Source organism: Bufo bufo, chromosome 11, assembly GCF_905171765.1.
Source record: "Bufo bufo chromosome 11, aBufBuf1.1, whole genome shotgun sequence".
Classification (NCBI taxonomy): Eukaryota; Metazoa; Chordata; class Amphibia; order Anura; family Bufonidae; genus Bufo; species Bufo bufo.
The window spans coordinates 100,595,869-100,613,363 of NC_053399.1; the positions used below are offsets into that span (position 1 = coordinate 100,595,869).

General features: G+C 47.0%; 1 protein-coding gene across 1 annotated transcript; it reads right to left on the reverse strand.

Annotated features, from left to right (window-relative positions):
- Window positions 1–10,815: 10,815 nt before the first annotated feature.
- Window positions 10,816–13,763, reverse strand: LOC120982104 (protein S100-B-like). Its single transcript, XM_040412054.1, has 3 exons — window positions 13,615–13,763; window positions 11,168–11,305; window positions 10,816–11,025 (listed from the first exon to the last, which is right to left on the reverse strand). Exons 2-3 carry the CDS (start codon window positions 11,297–11,299, stop codon window positions 10,891–10,893), a joined length of 267 nt encoding a protein of 88 aa, XP_040267988.1. The 5' UTR covers window positions 11,300–11,305; window positions 13,615–13,763; the 3' UTR covers window positions 10,816–10,890.
- Between the last annotated feature and the right edge of the window lie 3,732 nt (window positions 13,764–17,495).

A 17,495-nucleotide genomic window follows, 5' to 3' on the forward strand; every position in this document is an offset into this window, starting at 1 on the left:
TATACTACAGAGGACAGTATACTGTATATATACTACAGAGGACAGTATACTGTATATACACTACAGAGGACAGTATAATGTATATATACTACAGAGGACAGTATACTGTATATATACTACAGGGGACAGTATACTGTATATATATATATACTACAGAGGACAGTATACTGTATATATACTACAGAGGACAGTATAATGTATATATACTACAGAGGACAGTATACTGTATATATACTACAGGGGACAGTATACTGTATATATATATATATATATATATATATATACTACAGAGGACAGTATACTGTATATATACTACAGAGGACAGTATACTGTATATACACTACAGAGGACAGTATACTGTATATATACTACAGAGGACAGTATACTGTATATATATACTACAGAGGACAGTATACTGTATATATACTACAGAGGACAGTATACTGTATATATACTACAGAGGACAGTATACTGTATATATACTACAGAGGACAGTATACTGTATATATACTACAGAGAACAGTATACTGTATATATATACAGTCATGTGAAAAAATTAGGACACCCTTTGAAAGCATGTGGTTTTTTGTAACATTTTTAATAAATGGTTATTTCATCTCCGTTTCAACAATACAGAGAGATTAAAGTAATCCAACTAAACAAAGAAAACTGAAGAAAAGTCTTTTCAAGATCTTCTGTAAATGTCATTCTACAAAAATGCCTATTCTAACTGAGGAAAAAGATAGGACACCCTTGCCCCTAATAGCGAGTGTTACCTCCTTTGGCTGAAATAACTGCAGTGAGACGGTTCTTGTAGCCATCTACCAGTCTTCGAAATCGGTCTGAGGAAATTTTACCCCACTCCTCAATGCAGAACTTTTTCAGCTGTGAGATGTTTGAGGGGTTTCTTGCACGTACAGCCCTTTTCAAGTCACCCCACAGCATCTCAATGGGATTCAAATCTGGACTTTGACTTGGCCATTCCAGGACTCTCCATTTCTTCTTTTTCAGCCAATCTTTGGTTGATTTACTAGTATGTTTTGGGTCATTGTCATGTTGCATGGTCCAGTTCCGCTTCAGCTTTAATTTTCTAACTGATGGTCTCACATGTTCTTCAAGCACCTTCTGATACACAGTAGAATTCATCGTGGATTCTATGATGGTGAGCTGACCAGGTCCTGCTGCAGCAAAGCAGCCCCAAACCATGACACTTCCACCTCCATGCTTCACAGTTGGTATGAGGTTCTTTTCTTGGAATGCTGTGTTTGGTTTACGCCAAACATGTCCTCTGCTGTTGTGTCCAAATAATTCAATTTTGGACTCATCTGTCCAAAGAACATTATTCCAGAAGTCCTGGTCTTTGTCAACTTTATCGCTGGCAAATGTCAGTCTGGCCTCGATGTTTCTCTTGGAAAGCAAAGGTTTCCTCCTTGCACACCTCCCATGCAAGTTAAACTTGTACAGTCTCTTTCTGATTGTAGAGGCATGTACTTCTACATCAACAGTAGCCAGAGCCTGCTGTAGTTCTCGAGATGACACTTTAGGGTTTTTGGATACCTCTTTTAGCATCTTGCGGTCTGCTCTTGGGGTGAACTTGCTGGGGCGACCAGTCCTGGGCATGTTGGCAGTTGTTTTGAAAGCCCTCCACTTGTAGACTATCTTCCGGACAGTGGAATGGCTGATTTCAAAATCTTTTGAGATCTTTTTAAATCCCTTCCCAGACTCATAGGCTGCTACAATCTTTTTTCTGAAGTCCTCTGACAGCTCTTTTGCTCTCACCATGGTGCTCACTCTCACTTCAACAGTCAGGAGCACACCAAACTAAATGTCTGAGGTTTAAATAGGGCAAGCCTCATTCAACATGCAGAGTAACGATCTACTAATTATGTGCACCTGGTGTGATATACCTGTGTGAGATCTGAGCCAATTTAAGAGGGAATACATGTGAGGGTGTCCTATCTTTTTCCTCAGTTAGAATAGGCATTTTTGTAGAATGACATTTACAGAAGATCTTGAAAAGACTTTTCTTCAGTTTTCTTTGTTTAGTTGGATTACTTTAATCTCTCTGTATTGTTGAAACGGAGATGAAATAACCATTTATTAAAAATGTTACAAAAAACCACATGCTTTCAAAGGGTGTCCTAATTTTTTCACATGACTGTATATACTACAGAGGACAGTATACTGTATATATACTACATAGGACAGTATATTACTACAGAGGACAGTATACTGTATATATACTACAGAGGACAGTATACTGTATATATACTACAGAGGACAGTATACTGTATATATACTACAGAGGACAGTATACTGTATATATACTACAGAGGACAGTATACTGTATATATACACTACAGAGGACAGTATACTGTATATATACTGCAGAGGACAGTATACTGTATATATATACTACAGAGGACAGTATACTGTATATATACTACAGATGACAGTATACTGTATATATATACTACAGAGGACAGTATACTGTATATATATACTACAGAGGACAGTATAATGTATATATACTACAGAGGACAGTATACTGTATATATATATATATACTACAGAGGACAGTATACTGTATATACACTGAAGAGGACAGTATACTGTATATATATACTACAGAGGACAGTATACTGTATATATACCACAGAGGACAGTATACTGTATATATATACTACAGAGGACAGTATAATGTATATATACTACAGAGGACAGTATACTGTATATATACACTACAGAGGACAGTATACTGTATATATAGTACAGAGGACAGTATGCTGTATATATACTACAGAGGACAGTATACTGTATATATACTACAGAGGACAGTATACTGTATATATACTACAGAGGACAGTATACTGTATATATACAACAGAGGACAGTATACTGTATATATACACTACAGAGGACAGTATACTGTATATATAGTACAGAGGACAGTATGCTGTATATATACTACAGAGGACAGTATACTGTATATATACTACAGAGGACAGTATACTGTATATATACTACAGAGGACAGTATACTGTATATACACTACAGGGGACAGTATACTACTACAGAGGGATCTGGATAGATTGGAGGCTTGGGCAGAGAAGTGGCAGATGAGGTTTTACACTGACAAATGTAAGGTTATGCACACGGGAAGGAATAATGCAAATCACCCGTACATACTAAATGGTAAAACACTGGGTAACACTGACATGAAAAAGGACCTAGGAATTTTAATAAATAGCAAACTGAGCTGTAAAAACCAGTGTCAGGCAGCTGCTGCCAAGGCCAATAAGATAATGGGTTGCATTGCACTGCTCCTGAGACATGACTGCACTGCCCCTGAGACATGACTGCACTGCTCCTGAGACATGACTGCACTGCTCCTGAGACATGACTGCACTGCCCCTGAGACATGACTGCACTGCCCCTGAGACATGACTGCACTGCTCCTGAGACATGACTGCACTGCTCCTGAGACAAGACTGTGCTGCTCCTGAGATATGATTGCACTGCCCCTGAGACATGACTGCACTGCCCCTGAGACATGACTGCACTGCTCCTGAGACATGACTGCACTGCTCCTGAGACATGACGGCGCTGCTCCTGAGACAAGACTGTGCTGCTCCTGAGATATGACTGCACTGTCCCTGAGACATGACTGCACTGCCCCTGAGACATGACTGCACTGCCCCTGAGACATGACTGCACTGCTCCTGAGACATGACTGCACTGCCCCTGAGGCATGACTGCACTGCTCCTGAGACAAGACTGCACTGCTCCTGAGATATGACTGCACTGCCCCTGAGACATGACTGCACTGCCCCTGAGACATGACTGCACTGCCCCTGAGACATGACTGCACTGCTCCTGAGACATGACTGCACTGCCCCTGAGACATGACTGCACTGCCCCTAAGACATGACTGCACTGCTTCTGAGACATGACTGCGCTGCTCCTGAGACAAGACTGTGCTGCTCCTGAGATATGACTGCTCTGCTCCTGAGATATCACATAACTGTGCTGCTTCTGAGATGTCACATGACTGCGCTGCTCCTTAGATATGTCTGTACTGCTCTTGAGATATCACATGAATGCACTGCTATTGAAATGGCACATGACTGCTCTGTTCCTGAGTGGTATACAGACATGCAAACATTGCTCAACCCAAAAGTTAGGACTCACCGCCAAGGAGATGAGCTGGTGCAGAGGGTTGCCTCACACTTGCTGTTGCACTCTCATTTTCTGGGAGATTCTGTATCTGGAGGCAGTTCCCAGGTCTGTGTGTGAGTCAAAACCAACAGTATAGCAATTAAATATAACAAAAATCTAATGACAGCAGCAGCACAGCATAGCATCCTCATCACATATAGTAGTAATAATCTATGAAAACATAATAAACATTATGTCTCACCAGCAGGATAGAAGAGCCCACCACCAGGATATGAGGCCACCACTTGAAAATAGGAGCCCACCACCAGGAAAAAAAGAGACCACCATCTGTTTTAGAAGAGCCCACCACCAGGATACAGGAGCCCACCGCCAGAAAATAAGGTTCCAGCACCAGGAAATAAAGAGCCGGGATATAATTTGTAACCACCAAGAGAGGAAAAGCCACCACCAGTATAGAAGAGCCCACCACCAGGAACTAAGAGACTACCACCGGAATCGAAGAGCCCACCACCAGGATATATAACCCCACCACCAAAATAGAAGGGCCCACCACCAAGACATAGGAGCCTACCACCAGGAAATAAGAAACTAACAATAGAATTGATAAGCCTACCACCAGGATAGAACAGCTCCCCACCATGCTATAGAAGCCAACCACCAGAATATAGGAGCCCACTACCAGAAATAAGAGTCAACCACCAGGATAGATCAGCCCACCATAACATCCTCTTCTAGGTGCTGAGGACGTTTGTCTTGCGGTTTTGGCGGTTGGGGTGAGATCACGTTATTACTCAGAGTATTATACGATTGCATTCCTGTTATTATCGGCTTCTATTCACACAGGACAATGGCTGCTGTCATATGGTAATCTCCTCCATGATGACACCTATAGATCAGAACTTTCTCGCAGATCTGATATAATCAGGGGCTGGTACTATGGCTTTATGTGGAGCCCCACCAAAAAGTCATAAATTGCAAGGACGAGCTGAGAAATCTTCCGGGCTCGCTCTGTACAGTCCACCTGAAATACCACCAAAATCCACAGTTCTGCTCCACTATGGAATATGTTAGTGCCATATGATAATATGTGAAATATTACAGGTGAAGACATGAGGTGAATGGATGAAGATATATGTGTGACCTGTGGAGAGATCCCAGATCACACCACAGGACACCTCAGAGGTCTTAAGGAGCCCATGAACGGTCAGAAAGGAGGGCTACATAATACCCGCCATATGTTATGGCTGATTGGTGTATATTCCAGTGAACAAACCTTCCATAATGGAGCCCCTGCTGCCACCTGGTGGTTGTGACAAGATATGCCCCCAAGTGCTAGTATGCAATCGTGACAATCTCTGGGCATGCTTCTGATGAGATGGTAGATAGAGTCCTGGGGGGTGTCTTACAGACCTGGATCGGGGCATCAGTGAGCTCCTGGACAGTCGGGGACTCTACTAGGTGGCATTGGATGCACTGATACATAATGTCCTAGAGGTTCTCAATTGGATTTAGGTCTCGAGAAGGGCCAGTTAATGGCATCAATGTTTTCATCATCCAGAAACTGGCTACGCTCTCTGGCATCATAAGGCCAAAAGGCTGGAGGCCTATGGTCTGTAGCTCAGTAGTCAGGGTGGCATCTTAGTCACAGGGCTGGTGACCCATGGTCTATGGCTCAGCGTCCCCATCTCAGCATCTTCTTCCGGTCACTCATGCAGACTGGTAGAATCTTCCCCTCCAAGCACTGGTCCCTAACTGCAGAATACTAGGGGCTCTGACTGCTCTCCTTATATACAGATTTTGGCTGAACTAGAACCTTCTAGTGGGAAGGGTGTAGTGAAGAAACTCAGCACAAACAGATACAATGTTACACTTACCGTCTGTCATAGACTTACATTAGAGCTTCAATGATACTCAATGGCAATGACACAGCAGTTTTTCCAGACAAAAGCAAGTTTCCAGACATAATAACAGAGCTAAAACCAGACATTCAGAAGGTCAGTCTGTCTGGGTTTTAGTGGTAAACAAGTCTGGGTTATGCCTTCTTTAAACTCTATGGTAGCTGTGGAAAATTACCAGTTTCTTGTTTAAAGTCCCAAACGTCTTTCAGCATTCATACATATAAGATGCAGTAACACAGTATTAAACAGTGCAAGTTAACCCTTTCAAAAGAAATAAAGTGAGAAGTTTATAACTTTGCATGGGGGAAACAGGAAAAAATGTCCACAAATGTCCAGACTTCAGAGTGTGCCTGCCCCAGGGCACTACGCAGGGTATCCCACAAAGGGGGTGTGGGGGAGGATCTATAGAATGAACATGACCATCGAGGTGGTCCCACAGCTGCTGGAGGATCCATAGAGCGAACATGACCATCGAGGTGGTCCCACAGCTGCTGGAGGATCCATAGAGCGAACATGACCATCGAGGTGGTCCCACAGCTGCTGGAGGATCCATAGAGCGAACATGACCATCGAGGTTGTCCCACAGACGCTGGAGGGGGGCGTGGGGGATTCCATAGAGTGAACACAATCATAAAGGTGGTCCCACAGCTGATGGAGGGGGTCAAGAGGATCCATAGAGTGAACACGACCATCGAGGTGGGACCACAGATGCTCAATTGGGTTTAAGTCTGGGGAATTGGGGGACAGGATAGGACTTGGAAGTCTGGGCCATGTTCTTCCAACCAATATCGGACATTTCTAGACGGATGACATGTCACATTATCTCCCTGGAAGATCCCATCTACCCAGGGGAGACAACCAGCATTTAGGGTGTACATGATCTGCCAGGATGGAGTCAGACCGAAATCGGTGGAGAGCCTTCCCCATGGATGAGTGGCCCAGAGAATGCCACAAATACCTCCCCAGACCATGACGCTGCCACCACCAGCTTGTGTTCTTCCAGGAATGGTTGCAGGATGTTCCCTCTCTGATGTTTCGCTCCTGACACCCCAACGTCCATCCGATCCATGAAGCAGAAAATGGGATTCATCAGAGAAGACAACTCTTTACCGATCAGTCCACTTCCGATACTGCCGCGAACATTGAAGTCGTTTCTGCCAATGCAGATTCACTATTTGAGGTGCGGTGACCGTCCAACTTCTCCGGAGCCCCATACACAGTAGGGTTAGCTGAACTGTGGTGATAGACCCACGTCTGGTTCCCCCTGGATTATTGTGGGGGTGATCTGCTCCACTGTGTCCTACGCACCTTCAAAGCTGCCGTTCACCTCTCACATCAGTGGCACATGGTCTCAGCAGTCTCCACGTCTCTTATTCACAATAGCTCAATTTGTCCTCTCACCATACACTTTCACCACAGCAGCAGAGAACAGTTCACACTGCGCAGGTTCATAAATACCGCCACCTGGGGCCCGAAAGACAAGAAACATCTGATAAGTTGTAAGCCTTTGATTCAAAACCTGTTAGACTTTATTGATGATAAGGGGGTTGTCCTCATGAATAGGTTTCTCTTTTGACCCCACATTAATGGCTCTCCACTGAGCTTCCGTCAGAAGGTTGATAGCCTTTATAGATTTGAGCCTGGAAAAACCGCCCTATTAGTAGGTTTCAAAAACAATGGAAGGCCTGGAAAACGTACAGGAAATGCTAATTTGTTATGGATTTAGGCTATCCTTGTTAGGTGCTCTCCCTATTCCTTTGCTGGATCCCCATTGAGAGTTGTATTAGTTTTTTGCACTTTGTAATGTACCTACTCATTGTACTATAACCAATAACACATTGTAATGCAATACTGTGCACATCAGGATGTACCTGGCCTTGTTCCACTCAGTTTAGGTTCAGTGTCTGTTCTTACTTTTCTTTCATTAAAGCTTTTTAAAAAATAAATAAATAAAAGAATAGGTTTCTCTTGAGGACCCAATAAACCCCAGTCCGAAACCTGTGCACCTGTGAAGAGAATGGGCTCCAATGGTGGACCTCCAGTTGTAATGTTCTCTTGTGTATGCCAATCTGCATGGTGCAGGGCTGTGAGCGCGGGTACACTACTAGATGTTGGGCCCTCGTGACACCCTAATGGAGTCTGCTCCTGGCAGGTTGGTCAGAACCATGCAGACCAGTAGACATCTGGAGATAAAAAAAATTAACAGAGGGGGGGGGGGGGGGTGTGGGGGGTTAGGTTGTCACATACTGATCAGCAAGTCACTTTCTATAATTTGGAGGCAGAAATCACTCTCATACTGGAGTGTAATTGTGAGGATCCTTCAGCAGAGGGCACTGTAGACCTCGGGTTATAGGACGATGGGAAGCGATGTTTAGTGCTCTCATTAAGAAAGACAAAATAAGAGTATTTCAGGTTTGATATCTTTTAATGGCTAACAAAAATAGAAGTAATGATGATATCGAGCTTTCGAGACATCATCAGGCATACTACAAGGATGTATGAAGAAACAGCAATATATATACAATAAGAGCAGAGACCTGGGGGAATGAATGGACATTTGAAAAACAACAGAATATCAAAGATCTTGAGAATGAGTCCTTAATTATCTGACAGATAAGGGGTGTGAAAGTTTTATGGTCTCTAAATTGATGTTCTCTCAGACACCTGGTGCCCCGACTATGTCTATAGAAGACTCTTTAGATCTTGTAGTGTCATAAATCCCGGGGACAAATTCAGTCCAGTATTCAAAGTGTCGAGCAGTGTTATAGATTTGTATTCCCAAATTCTTCTAGCTCTTTGGGATTTGAAGTTACCTTTTAATATGAGAACTTTCATGTGTTCTTCATCTTGTCCTGGGCTACAGAAATGCTTAGCCACAGGAAAGTGCAGCTTCTTCTTCTTCTTGTGCGGCGGTGGGACCTCATCCTTGCATTGAGTTTCTGTCCTGTTTCTCCAACAGAGAATCAGATAAATCACATTAGATGTAGAACATGTGAATGTCCCAGGGATCTTATAGTCCTGCTGTGTGTTGGGGATCCGGATCTTGTCTGTTGTCTTTATATGGGAACAGGTTTTGCATCTTCTGATATTACAGGGGATGGGGTCCTTTATGGCCTTGAACTTGATCTGATCAGAATGTTCCTTAGATTTGGAGGTTGTCAGTAAGCTAGTAAGAGGGGGATCTGGGAAGATTGTTTTTAGTCAATCATCCTTACGTAGGACATAATTGATGTAATTTTTTGGCAGTTTTCCTCAATACCTCTAGTTGTGGGTTGTAGGTCACACCCAGAGGTACGCGCTGGTTCTGTTTCTTTTCATTGTATTGGAGAATGGGAAGTGATAGCATGCAGTGCAGGGGCCGAGGAGCTCCATATCTACTGCCATGTAGCACGTTAAGTCCCTGTCTGCTCGTGATCACTCAGATCTTATATTCCTCAGGTCCTGATAACCGGAGGATCTCCTGGAAGATGGTCTACCTAGATCCCTTTATTGGTAGTGCCTAGCCTCAATGTTGTAGGTGGAAATTTATTTTGCTTACTTTTTTCCCCAGGGAGCATTGCCTGGCTTATAATGGCCATCTTGCTGTTCTCAACAAAGAGAAACATTACTTCTCTGGCCTGAATGTTGGAGATAAACGCTCATTATAGATCTTGTCCACACTGGGGCTAACAATCTACATTCTATATTAGGATAGACAGGAGATGGTGGCCGGAGAGCAGGAGCACCTTCAACTCACGAGCTACCACAACACCCCAGAGTGGTGTTACCACTTCTGCACCTTGCTACCGTCTTTATTGGTCTAACCTAATGTCATCTTATGCATTTATTCCAGGTCCTCCACACTTCTAATGTTATGTAACTGTTCATGTAATGTGCCTGGTTCACCAGCAGGTGGCAGCAAACACAGCAGGGCTATACTTACAGAGAAGGAACTTTTCATTTGATTCTAACCCCCCTCTGGAGAGACGTGGGCTTGTCCTACTTCCTGCAGGAAGGGTAGGGACCAGTTCAGTGTACCCCCTACTAAGGGAAGGTGTGCAGGGGCACGTCTCTGCTGAACGTGCCCACACCAGCCAGAGCACCATAAACTCTACTGGCCATGGACGCCAAAGCTTGACACCTCAGGAGCCAAAAGGAAAGTTCCCTGGCAGAACCTAGAGTCAGACTACTGAGCCATCAGTGACCATGACCAGCTTCCTGAGCCATCAGTGACCATGACCAGCTTCCTGAGCCATCAGTGACCATGACCAGCTTCCTGAGCCATCAGTGACCATGACCAGCTTCCTGAGCCATCAGTGACCATGACCAGCTTCCTGAGCCATCAGTGACCATGACCAGCTTCCTGAGCCATCAGTGACCATGACCAGCTTCCTGAGCCATCAGTGACCATGACCAGCTTCCTGAGCCATCAGTGACCATGACCAGCTTCCTGAGCCATCAGTGACCATGACCAGCTTCCTGAGCCATCAGTGACCATGACCAGCTTCCTGAGCCATCAGTGACCATGACCAGCTTCCTGAGCCATCAGTGACCATGACCAGCTTCCTGAGCCATCAGTGACCATGACCAGCTTCCTGAGCCATCACCAACCTCTGAGCCGCTGTTCTCCTCTGTAATACATATGAGCCGTGTTAATGCTGGTTGTGGGACTACCTTGCATCTACATTTGACCTTTGTAGACTGGGTAGGTGACCCCTCCCCCTGAATGTCCCTATATAAAACAGAATGAATCAGCCGATAACGAGTCTAAACATTTTATTGACAGATATTACAATGATAACACATCATCTCTCCTGCTCGTTGCCCTCCGCATTTAGAGGCTTTCTTTTAAGGCCATGGTCACACAGGCCATAAAGATGGAGAATTCCTTGAAATCGACCTTGCCGTCACCGTCCATGTCCATTTGTCCAAAAATTCCTTTGAGAATTTCATCCTTCTTTTGACTTTCCTGTGGTAAGACAGGTAGAGTGTTACTCAGTGTCACAGTATCCATTACTATACACACTGTAATATCACTATGTGGAGTAGCCAGTGTGGGGGCTGGGCCCTGACAACTTCTCCAGTGACATACATGGTGGCCGGGTACTTACACACAGAGCTGGGAACTCTTTTTGGACCATGTTGATGAGCTCGCTCTTGCTCAGGGTGCTGCTGTCTCCATCGCCCTTTGCATAACTATCAAAAGTTTTCATCATGGTGATCATCACAGCTTGGAGAGCCATTGTTATCTAAGGAAAAAGCACAGACACATGGTCAATGGCGCCAGCACAACCAGCGCCTTGTGCCATGCAGCAGGGGGCGGTATAACGGTCCTCTTCCATGCCGAGTCTCTCTTTACTATAATAGGATGCATTTATCAAGAACGAAGGAACCGGGCATCAACATGGCACTGCTTTAATTGGAAGGGGGGGGGTGGCAAGGTATGTACCAGTTGCTGAGTGCCAGGGGCGCCAACAAGCACCTCTCCTTTGGCTAGGGTGTTTAGTTACAGGACCAGGCCAGCAAATGGAATCTTGCCCCAAGTGATGAGAGGCCGAGCTGATGGTATACAAGCAGCGCCCGGACTAGGTCTACAGAGAAATCATATAGGGGACGAGTATCTGCAAAATGCAGAGCGCACCCCGCCTGTACCACGGCCACCGCAGGTATGTGCGCCCCCATAAAACCCTTCAACCAAATGAGTCTTACATGTTACCGGAAGAAGAGACAAACCCCAAGGGAAGAGCAAGAAGCATTAACATCATACATAATGGGGCACGTGGCGGAGCAGAGAGAGAGAGTACAGCCGGTATACAGGAGCAGAGCAGAGAGTACAGCCGGTATACAGGAGCAGAGCAGAGAGTACAGACGGTATACAGGAGCAGAGAGAGAGAGTACAGACAGTATACAGGAGCAGAGCAGAGAGTACAGCCGGTATACAGGAGCAGAGCAGAGAGTACAGCCGGTATACAGGAGCAGAGCAGAGAGAGAGAGTACAGCCGGTATACAGGAGCGGAGCAGAGAGAGAGCGTACAGCCGGTATACAGGAGCGGAGCAGAGAGAGAGCGTACAGCCGGTATACAGGAGCGGAGCAGAGAGAGAGCGTACAGCCGGTATACAGGAGCGGAGCAGAGAGAGAGCGTACAGCCGGTATACAGGAGCGGAGCAGAGAGTACAGCCGGTATACAGGAGCGGAGCAGAGAGTACAGACAGTATACAGGAGCGGAGCAGAGAGTACAGCCGGTATACAGGAGCGGAGCAGAGAGAGAGCGTACAGCCGGTATACAGGAGCGGAGCAGAGAGTACAGACAGTATACAGGAGCGGAGCAGAGAGTACAGCCGGTATACAGGAGCGGAGCAGAGAGAGAGCGTACAGCCGGTATACAGGAGCGGAGCAGAGAGAGAGAGTACAGCCGGTATACAGGAGCGGAGCAGAGAGTACAGACAGTATACAGGAGCAGAGAGTACAGACAGTATACAGGAGCAGAGAGTACAGACAGTATACAGGAGCAGAGAGTACAGACAGTATACAGGAGCAGAGAGTACAGACAGTATACAGGAGCAGAGAGTACAGACAGTATACAGGAGCAGAGAGTACAGACAGTATACAGGAGCAGAGAGTACAGACAGTATACAGGAGCAGAGAGTACAGACAGTATACAGGAGCAGAGAGTACAGACAGTATACAGGAGGAGAGAGTACAGACAGTATACAGGACCGGAGCAGAGAGTACAGACAGTATACAGGAGCAGAGAGTACAGACAGTATACAGGAGAGGAGCAGAGAGTACAGACAGTATACAGGAGCGGAGCAGAGAGTACAGACAGTATACAGGAGCGGAGCAGAGAGTACAGACAGTATACAGGAGAGGAGCAGAGAGTATAGACAGTATACAGGAGCAGAGAGTACAGACAGTATACAGGAGCGGAGCAGAGAGTACAGACAGTATACAGGACCGGAGCAGAGAGTACAGACAGTATACAGGAGCAGAGAGTACAGACAGTATACAGGAGAGGAGCAGAGAGTACAGACAGTATACAGGAGCAGAGAGTACAGACAGTATACAGGAGAGGAGCAGAGAGTACAGACAGTATACAGGAGAGGAGCAGAGAGTACAGACAGTATACAGGAGCGGAGCAGAGAGTACAGACAGTATACAGGAGCAGAGAGTACAGACAGTATACAGGAGAGGAGCAGAGAGTACAGACAGTATACAGGAGCAGAGAGTACAGACAGTATACAGGAGCAGAGAGTACAGACAGTATACAGGAGCAGAGAGTACAGACAGTATACAGGAGAGGAGCAGAGAGTACAGACAGTATACAGGAGCAGAGAGTACAGACAGTATACAGGAGAGGAGCAGAGAGTACAGACAGTATACAGGAGCAGAGAGTACAGCCAGTATACAGGAGAGGAGCAGAGAGTACAGACAGTATACAGGAGCAGAGAGTACAGACAGTATACAGGAGAGGAGCAGAGAGTACAGACAGTATACAGGACCGGAGCAGAGATTGCGGACCGTACAGATCTGGAGAGAAGGGAGACATGAGGCACCTACCAGCTAATGAGGCAGAGCAGTGTTCAGACTCGGGAGCTGCGGAGAGATGCGTCAGAGCAGTGTCATCGCTCTTATATAGACAGGCGGCTCCTGCCGGGGCATCCCCTAAACCAGAGGGGGCGCCCTTCCCCCCCACACACTCCTCATTGGCCATGATTGTTGTGGGATGTCCTATCACAGACTGTCCAAATCTGCGAGGGACCACTGCCTACTTAACCCCTTTCTGACTGAGAGACCTGTGGGATGCCGCACCCTGAACCAGCGCTATGTAAACTGCCCGAGGACAGATCCACAGAGACAACGCCCAAAGTGTAAGGCTGCTTTCACACAGCCAGTGCTTGATCAGTGATATAAGATCCCACCACCAGGACATAAGAACCCACCACCAGGACATAAGAGCCCACCACCAGGACACAAGAGCCCACCACCAGGACACAAGAGCCCACCACCAGGACACAAGAGCCCACAGCCAGGACACAAGAGCCCACAGCCAGGACACAAGAGCCCACCGCCAGGACACAAGAGCCCACCGCCAGAAGATAAGAGCCATTCACCAGGACATAAGAGCCCACCACCAGGACACAAGAGCCCACAGCCAGGACACAAGAGCCCACAGCCAGGACATAAGAGCCCACCACCAGGACATAAGAGCCCACCACCAGGACACAAGAGCCCACCACCAGGACATAAGAGCCCACCACTAGGACATAAGAGCCCACCACTAGGACATAAGAGCCCACCACCAGAAGATAGCCCACAGCCAGGATATAAAAGCCCACCACCAGGATATTAGAGCCCACCACCAGAAGATAAGAGCCATTTACCAGGAGATAAGAGCCCACCAGCAGAACATAAGAGGTCACAACCAGGACATAAGAGCCCACCACCAGGACATAAGACCCCACCGCCAGGACATAAGAGCCCACCACTAGGACATAAGATCCCACAACCAGGATATGAGAGCCCACCACCAGAAAATAAGAGCCATAAACCAGAAAATAAGAGCCCACCACCAGGACATAAGATCCCACCGCCAGGACACAAGAGCCCACCGCCAGGACACAAGAGCCCACCGCCAGGACACAAGAGCCCACCGCCAGGACACAAGAGGCCACAACCAGGATATAAGATCCCACCACCAGGACATAAGAGCCCACCACCAGGACATTAAGAGCCCACCACCAGGACATAAGAGCCCACCACCAGAAGATAGCCCACCACCAGGACATAAAGAGCCCACAGCCAGGATATAAGATCCCACCACCAGGATATAAGATCCCACCACCAGGATATTAGAGCCTGCCACCAGGACATAAGAGCCCACTATCAGGACATAAGAGCCCACCGCCAGGACATAAGATCCCACCACCAGGACATAAGAGCCCACCATCAGGACATAAGAGCCCACCGCCAGGACATAAGAGCCCACCGCCAGGACATAAGAGCCCACCGCCAGGACATAAGAGCCCACCGCCAGGACATAAGAGCCCACTGCCAGGACATAAGAGCCCACCGCCAGGACATAAGAGCCCACCGCCAGGACATAAGAGCCCACCGCCAGGACATAAGAGCCCACCGCCAGGACATAAGAGCCCACCGCCAGGACATAAGAGCCCACCGCCAGAAGATAGCCCACCACCAGGACATAAAGAGCCCACAGCCAGGATATAAGAGCCCACCACCAGGATATAAGATCCCACCACCAGGACATTAGAGCCCACCACCAGGACATAAGAGCCCACCATCAGGACATAAGAGCCCACCATCAGGACATAAGAGCCCACCGCCAGGACATAAGAGCCCACCGCCAGGACATAAGAGCCCACCACCAGAAGATAGCCCACCACCAGGACATAAAGAGCCCACCACCAGGACATAAAGAGCCCACAGCCAGGATATAAGAGCCCACCACCAGGATATAAGATCCCACCACCAGGATATTAGAGCCTACCACCAGGACATAAGAGCCCACCATCAGGACATAAGAGCCCACCGCCAGGACATAAGAGCCCACCGCCAGGACATAAGAGCCCACCGCCAGGACATAAGAGCCCACCGCCAGGACATAAGAGCCCACCGCCAGGACATAAGAGCCCACCGCCAGGACATAAGAGCCCACCGCCAGGACATAAAGTACCCACCGCCAGGACATAAGATCCCACCGCCAGGACATAAGATCCCACAACCAGGACATAAAGAGCCCACCGCCAGGACATAAGAGCCCACCGCCAGGACATAAGAGCCCACCGCCAGGACATAAGAGCCCACTGCCAGGACATAAGAGCCCACCGCCAGGACATAAGAGCCCACCGCCAGGACATAAAGAGCCCACCACCAGGACATAAGAGCCCACCGCCAGGACATAAGATCCCACCACCAGGACATAAGAGCCCACCACCAGAAAATAAGAGTCATAAACCAGAAAATAAGAGGTCACCTCCTGGAAATAAGCGCCCACTAATACAACATAAGAGCCTACCAGCAGGATAGAAGAGCCATTTTCCCAGAAATAAGAGCCCAGCACAAGTATCTCACATCACGGGCTCAGATACATAACATCCTCTTCTAGGTGTTGTGGACATTTGTCCTGCGGTTTCAGCAGTCGGATGAGTTCACATTATTACTACGCATATTATACGTATATTATACACGTCCTGTGTTCCGGCTTCTATTCACACAGGACAATGGCTGTGATCACAAGTAATCTCCTCCATGATGACACAGATCTCATATAATCAGAGGCTGGTACTACAGCTTTACGCGGAGCTCTACCATGGAGTCATGAAAGTGCAAGGACGAGCTGAGAAATCTTCTGGCTCTGTAGAGTCCACCAGAAATACCAACAAACTCTACAGTTCTGCTCCACTATGCAATATGTTAGTGCCATTTTGTCACACATGGGGGCCGCCCTGTCGCGTGATCCGGGTGTGATTCTCAAGGACTGATCTATTTCACATGCTCAATCTTGCACGCCCCTCCATGCAGGCCATAGATTGGACATAAATCATAGCCTCCCACGGTCTCTCAACACGTTGCCATATTTAAATTCATCTACAAATTAATTAGAGGCTCAGAGAAAACCCCACAGACGGGAACATCTTATTTTTTAATTTTATGCACTTTTATAGCGCTGACATATTCCACAGCGCGTTACAGACATTAGCATCGCGCTGTCCCCAATGGGGTTCACAATCTAAGGTCCCTATCAGTATGTCTTTGAAGCGTGGGAGGAAACCCGGAGACCCGGAGGAAATCCACGCAAACATGGGAAGTGCATATACATAAGTGGTTATGTCCAGACTGTCCTGCGGGATCCAGGACGGTTGGGAGGTATGCTGCCAGTGGGGGAGGGGTTGTCAGAGGGCAATATATGCAGTGTAGAAATATGTATATATATATATATGAGATATGAGTAAAAACAGGGAATGGGGGCGAATGTAGATAAAAAGGAAGACTGCCTCTTACCACTCCATTCTTGTCTCAATGGAAAGCTTATTGAACAGTTCTTCTCCATGCAGTTGGGGTTTGAAGGACCAGTAATGATGTCATCACAGGTCCTGGCAGATGCACCTGTCTAACCTGGGAACAACATAGTTCTCTGTGCAGTTCCTTTACTAGATTTTTTAGGACCTTTCTCCACTGAGAGGAATTCTAGACTGGAGCTGGAGCCTGTATTGAATGTAATCAGGGGCCTTTGGTTCACTGCGGGCCCCTCTTCCCCATGGGCCCCATAGCAGCTGCATTGTATGCCTCTGTTGGAGGTACGCAACTGCGCCGACCGCCTGCATTGTGACCGAATGTTGCCTCCATGTGTCATGTGCTCCCCTATAAAACCTTCCAATGAAATGAGAATCTTACATGTGTTACCGGAATATTCACAC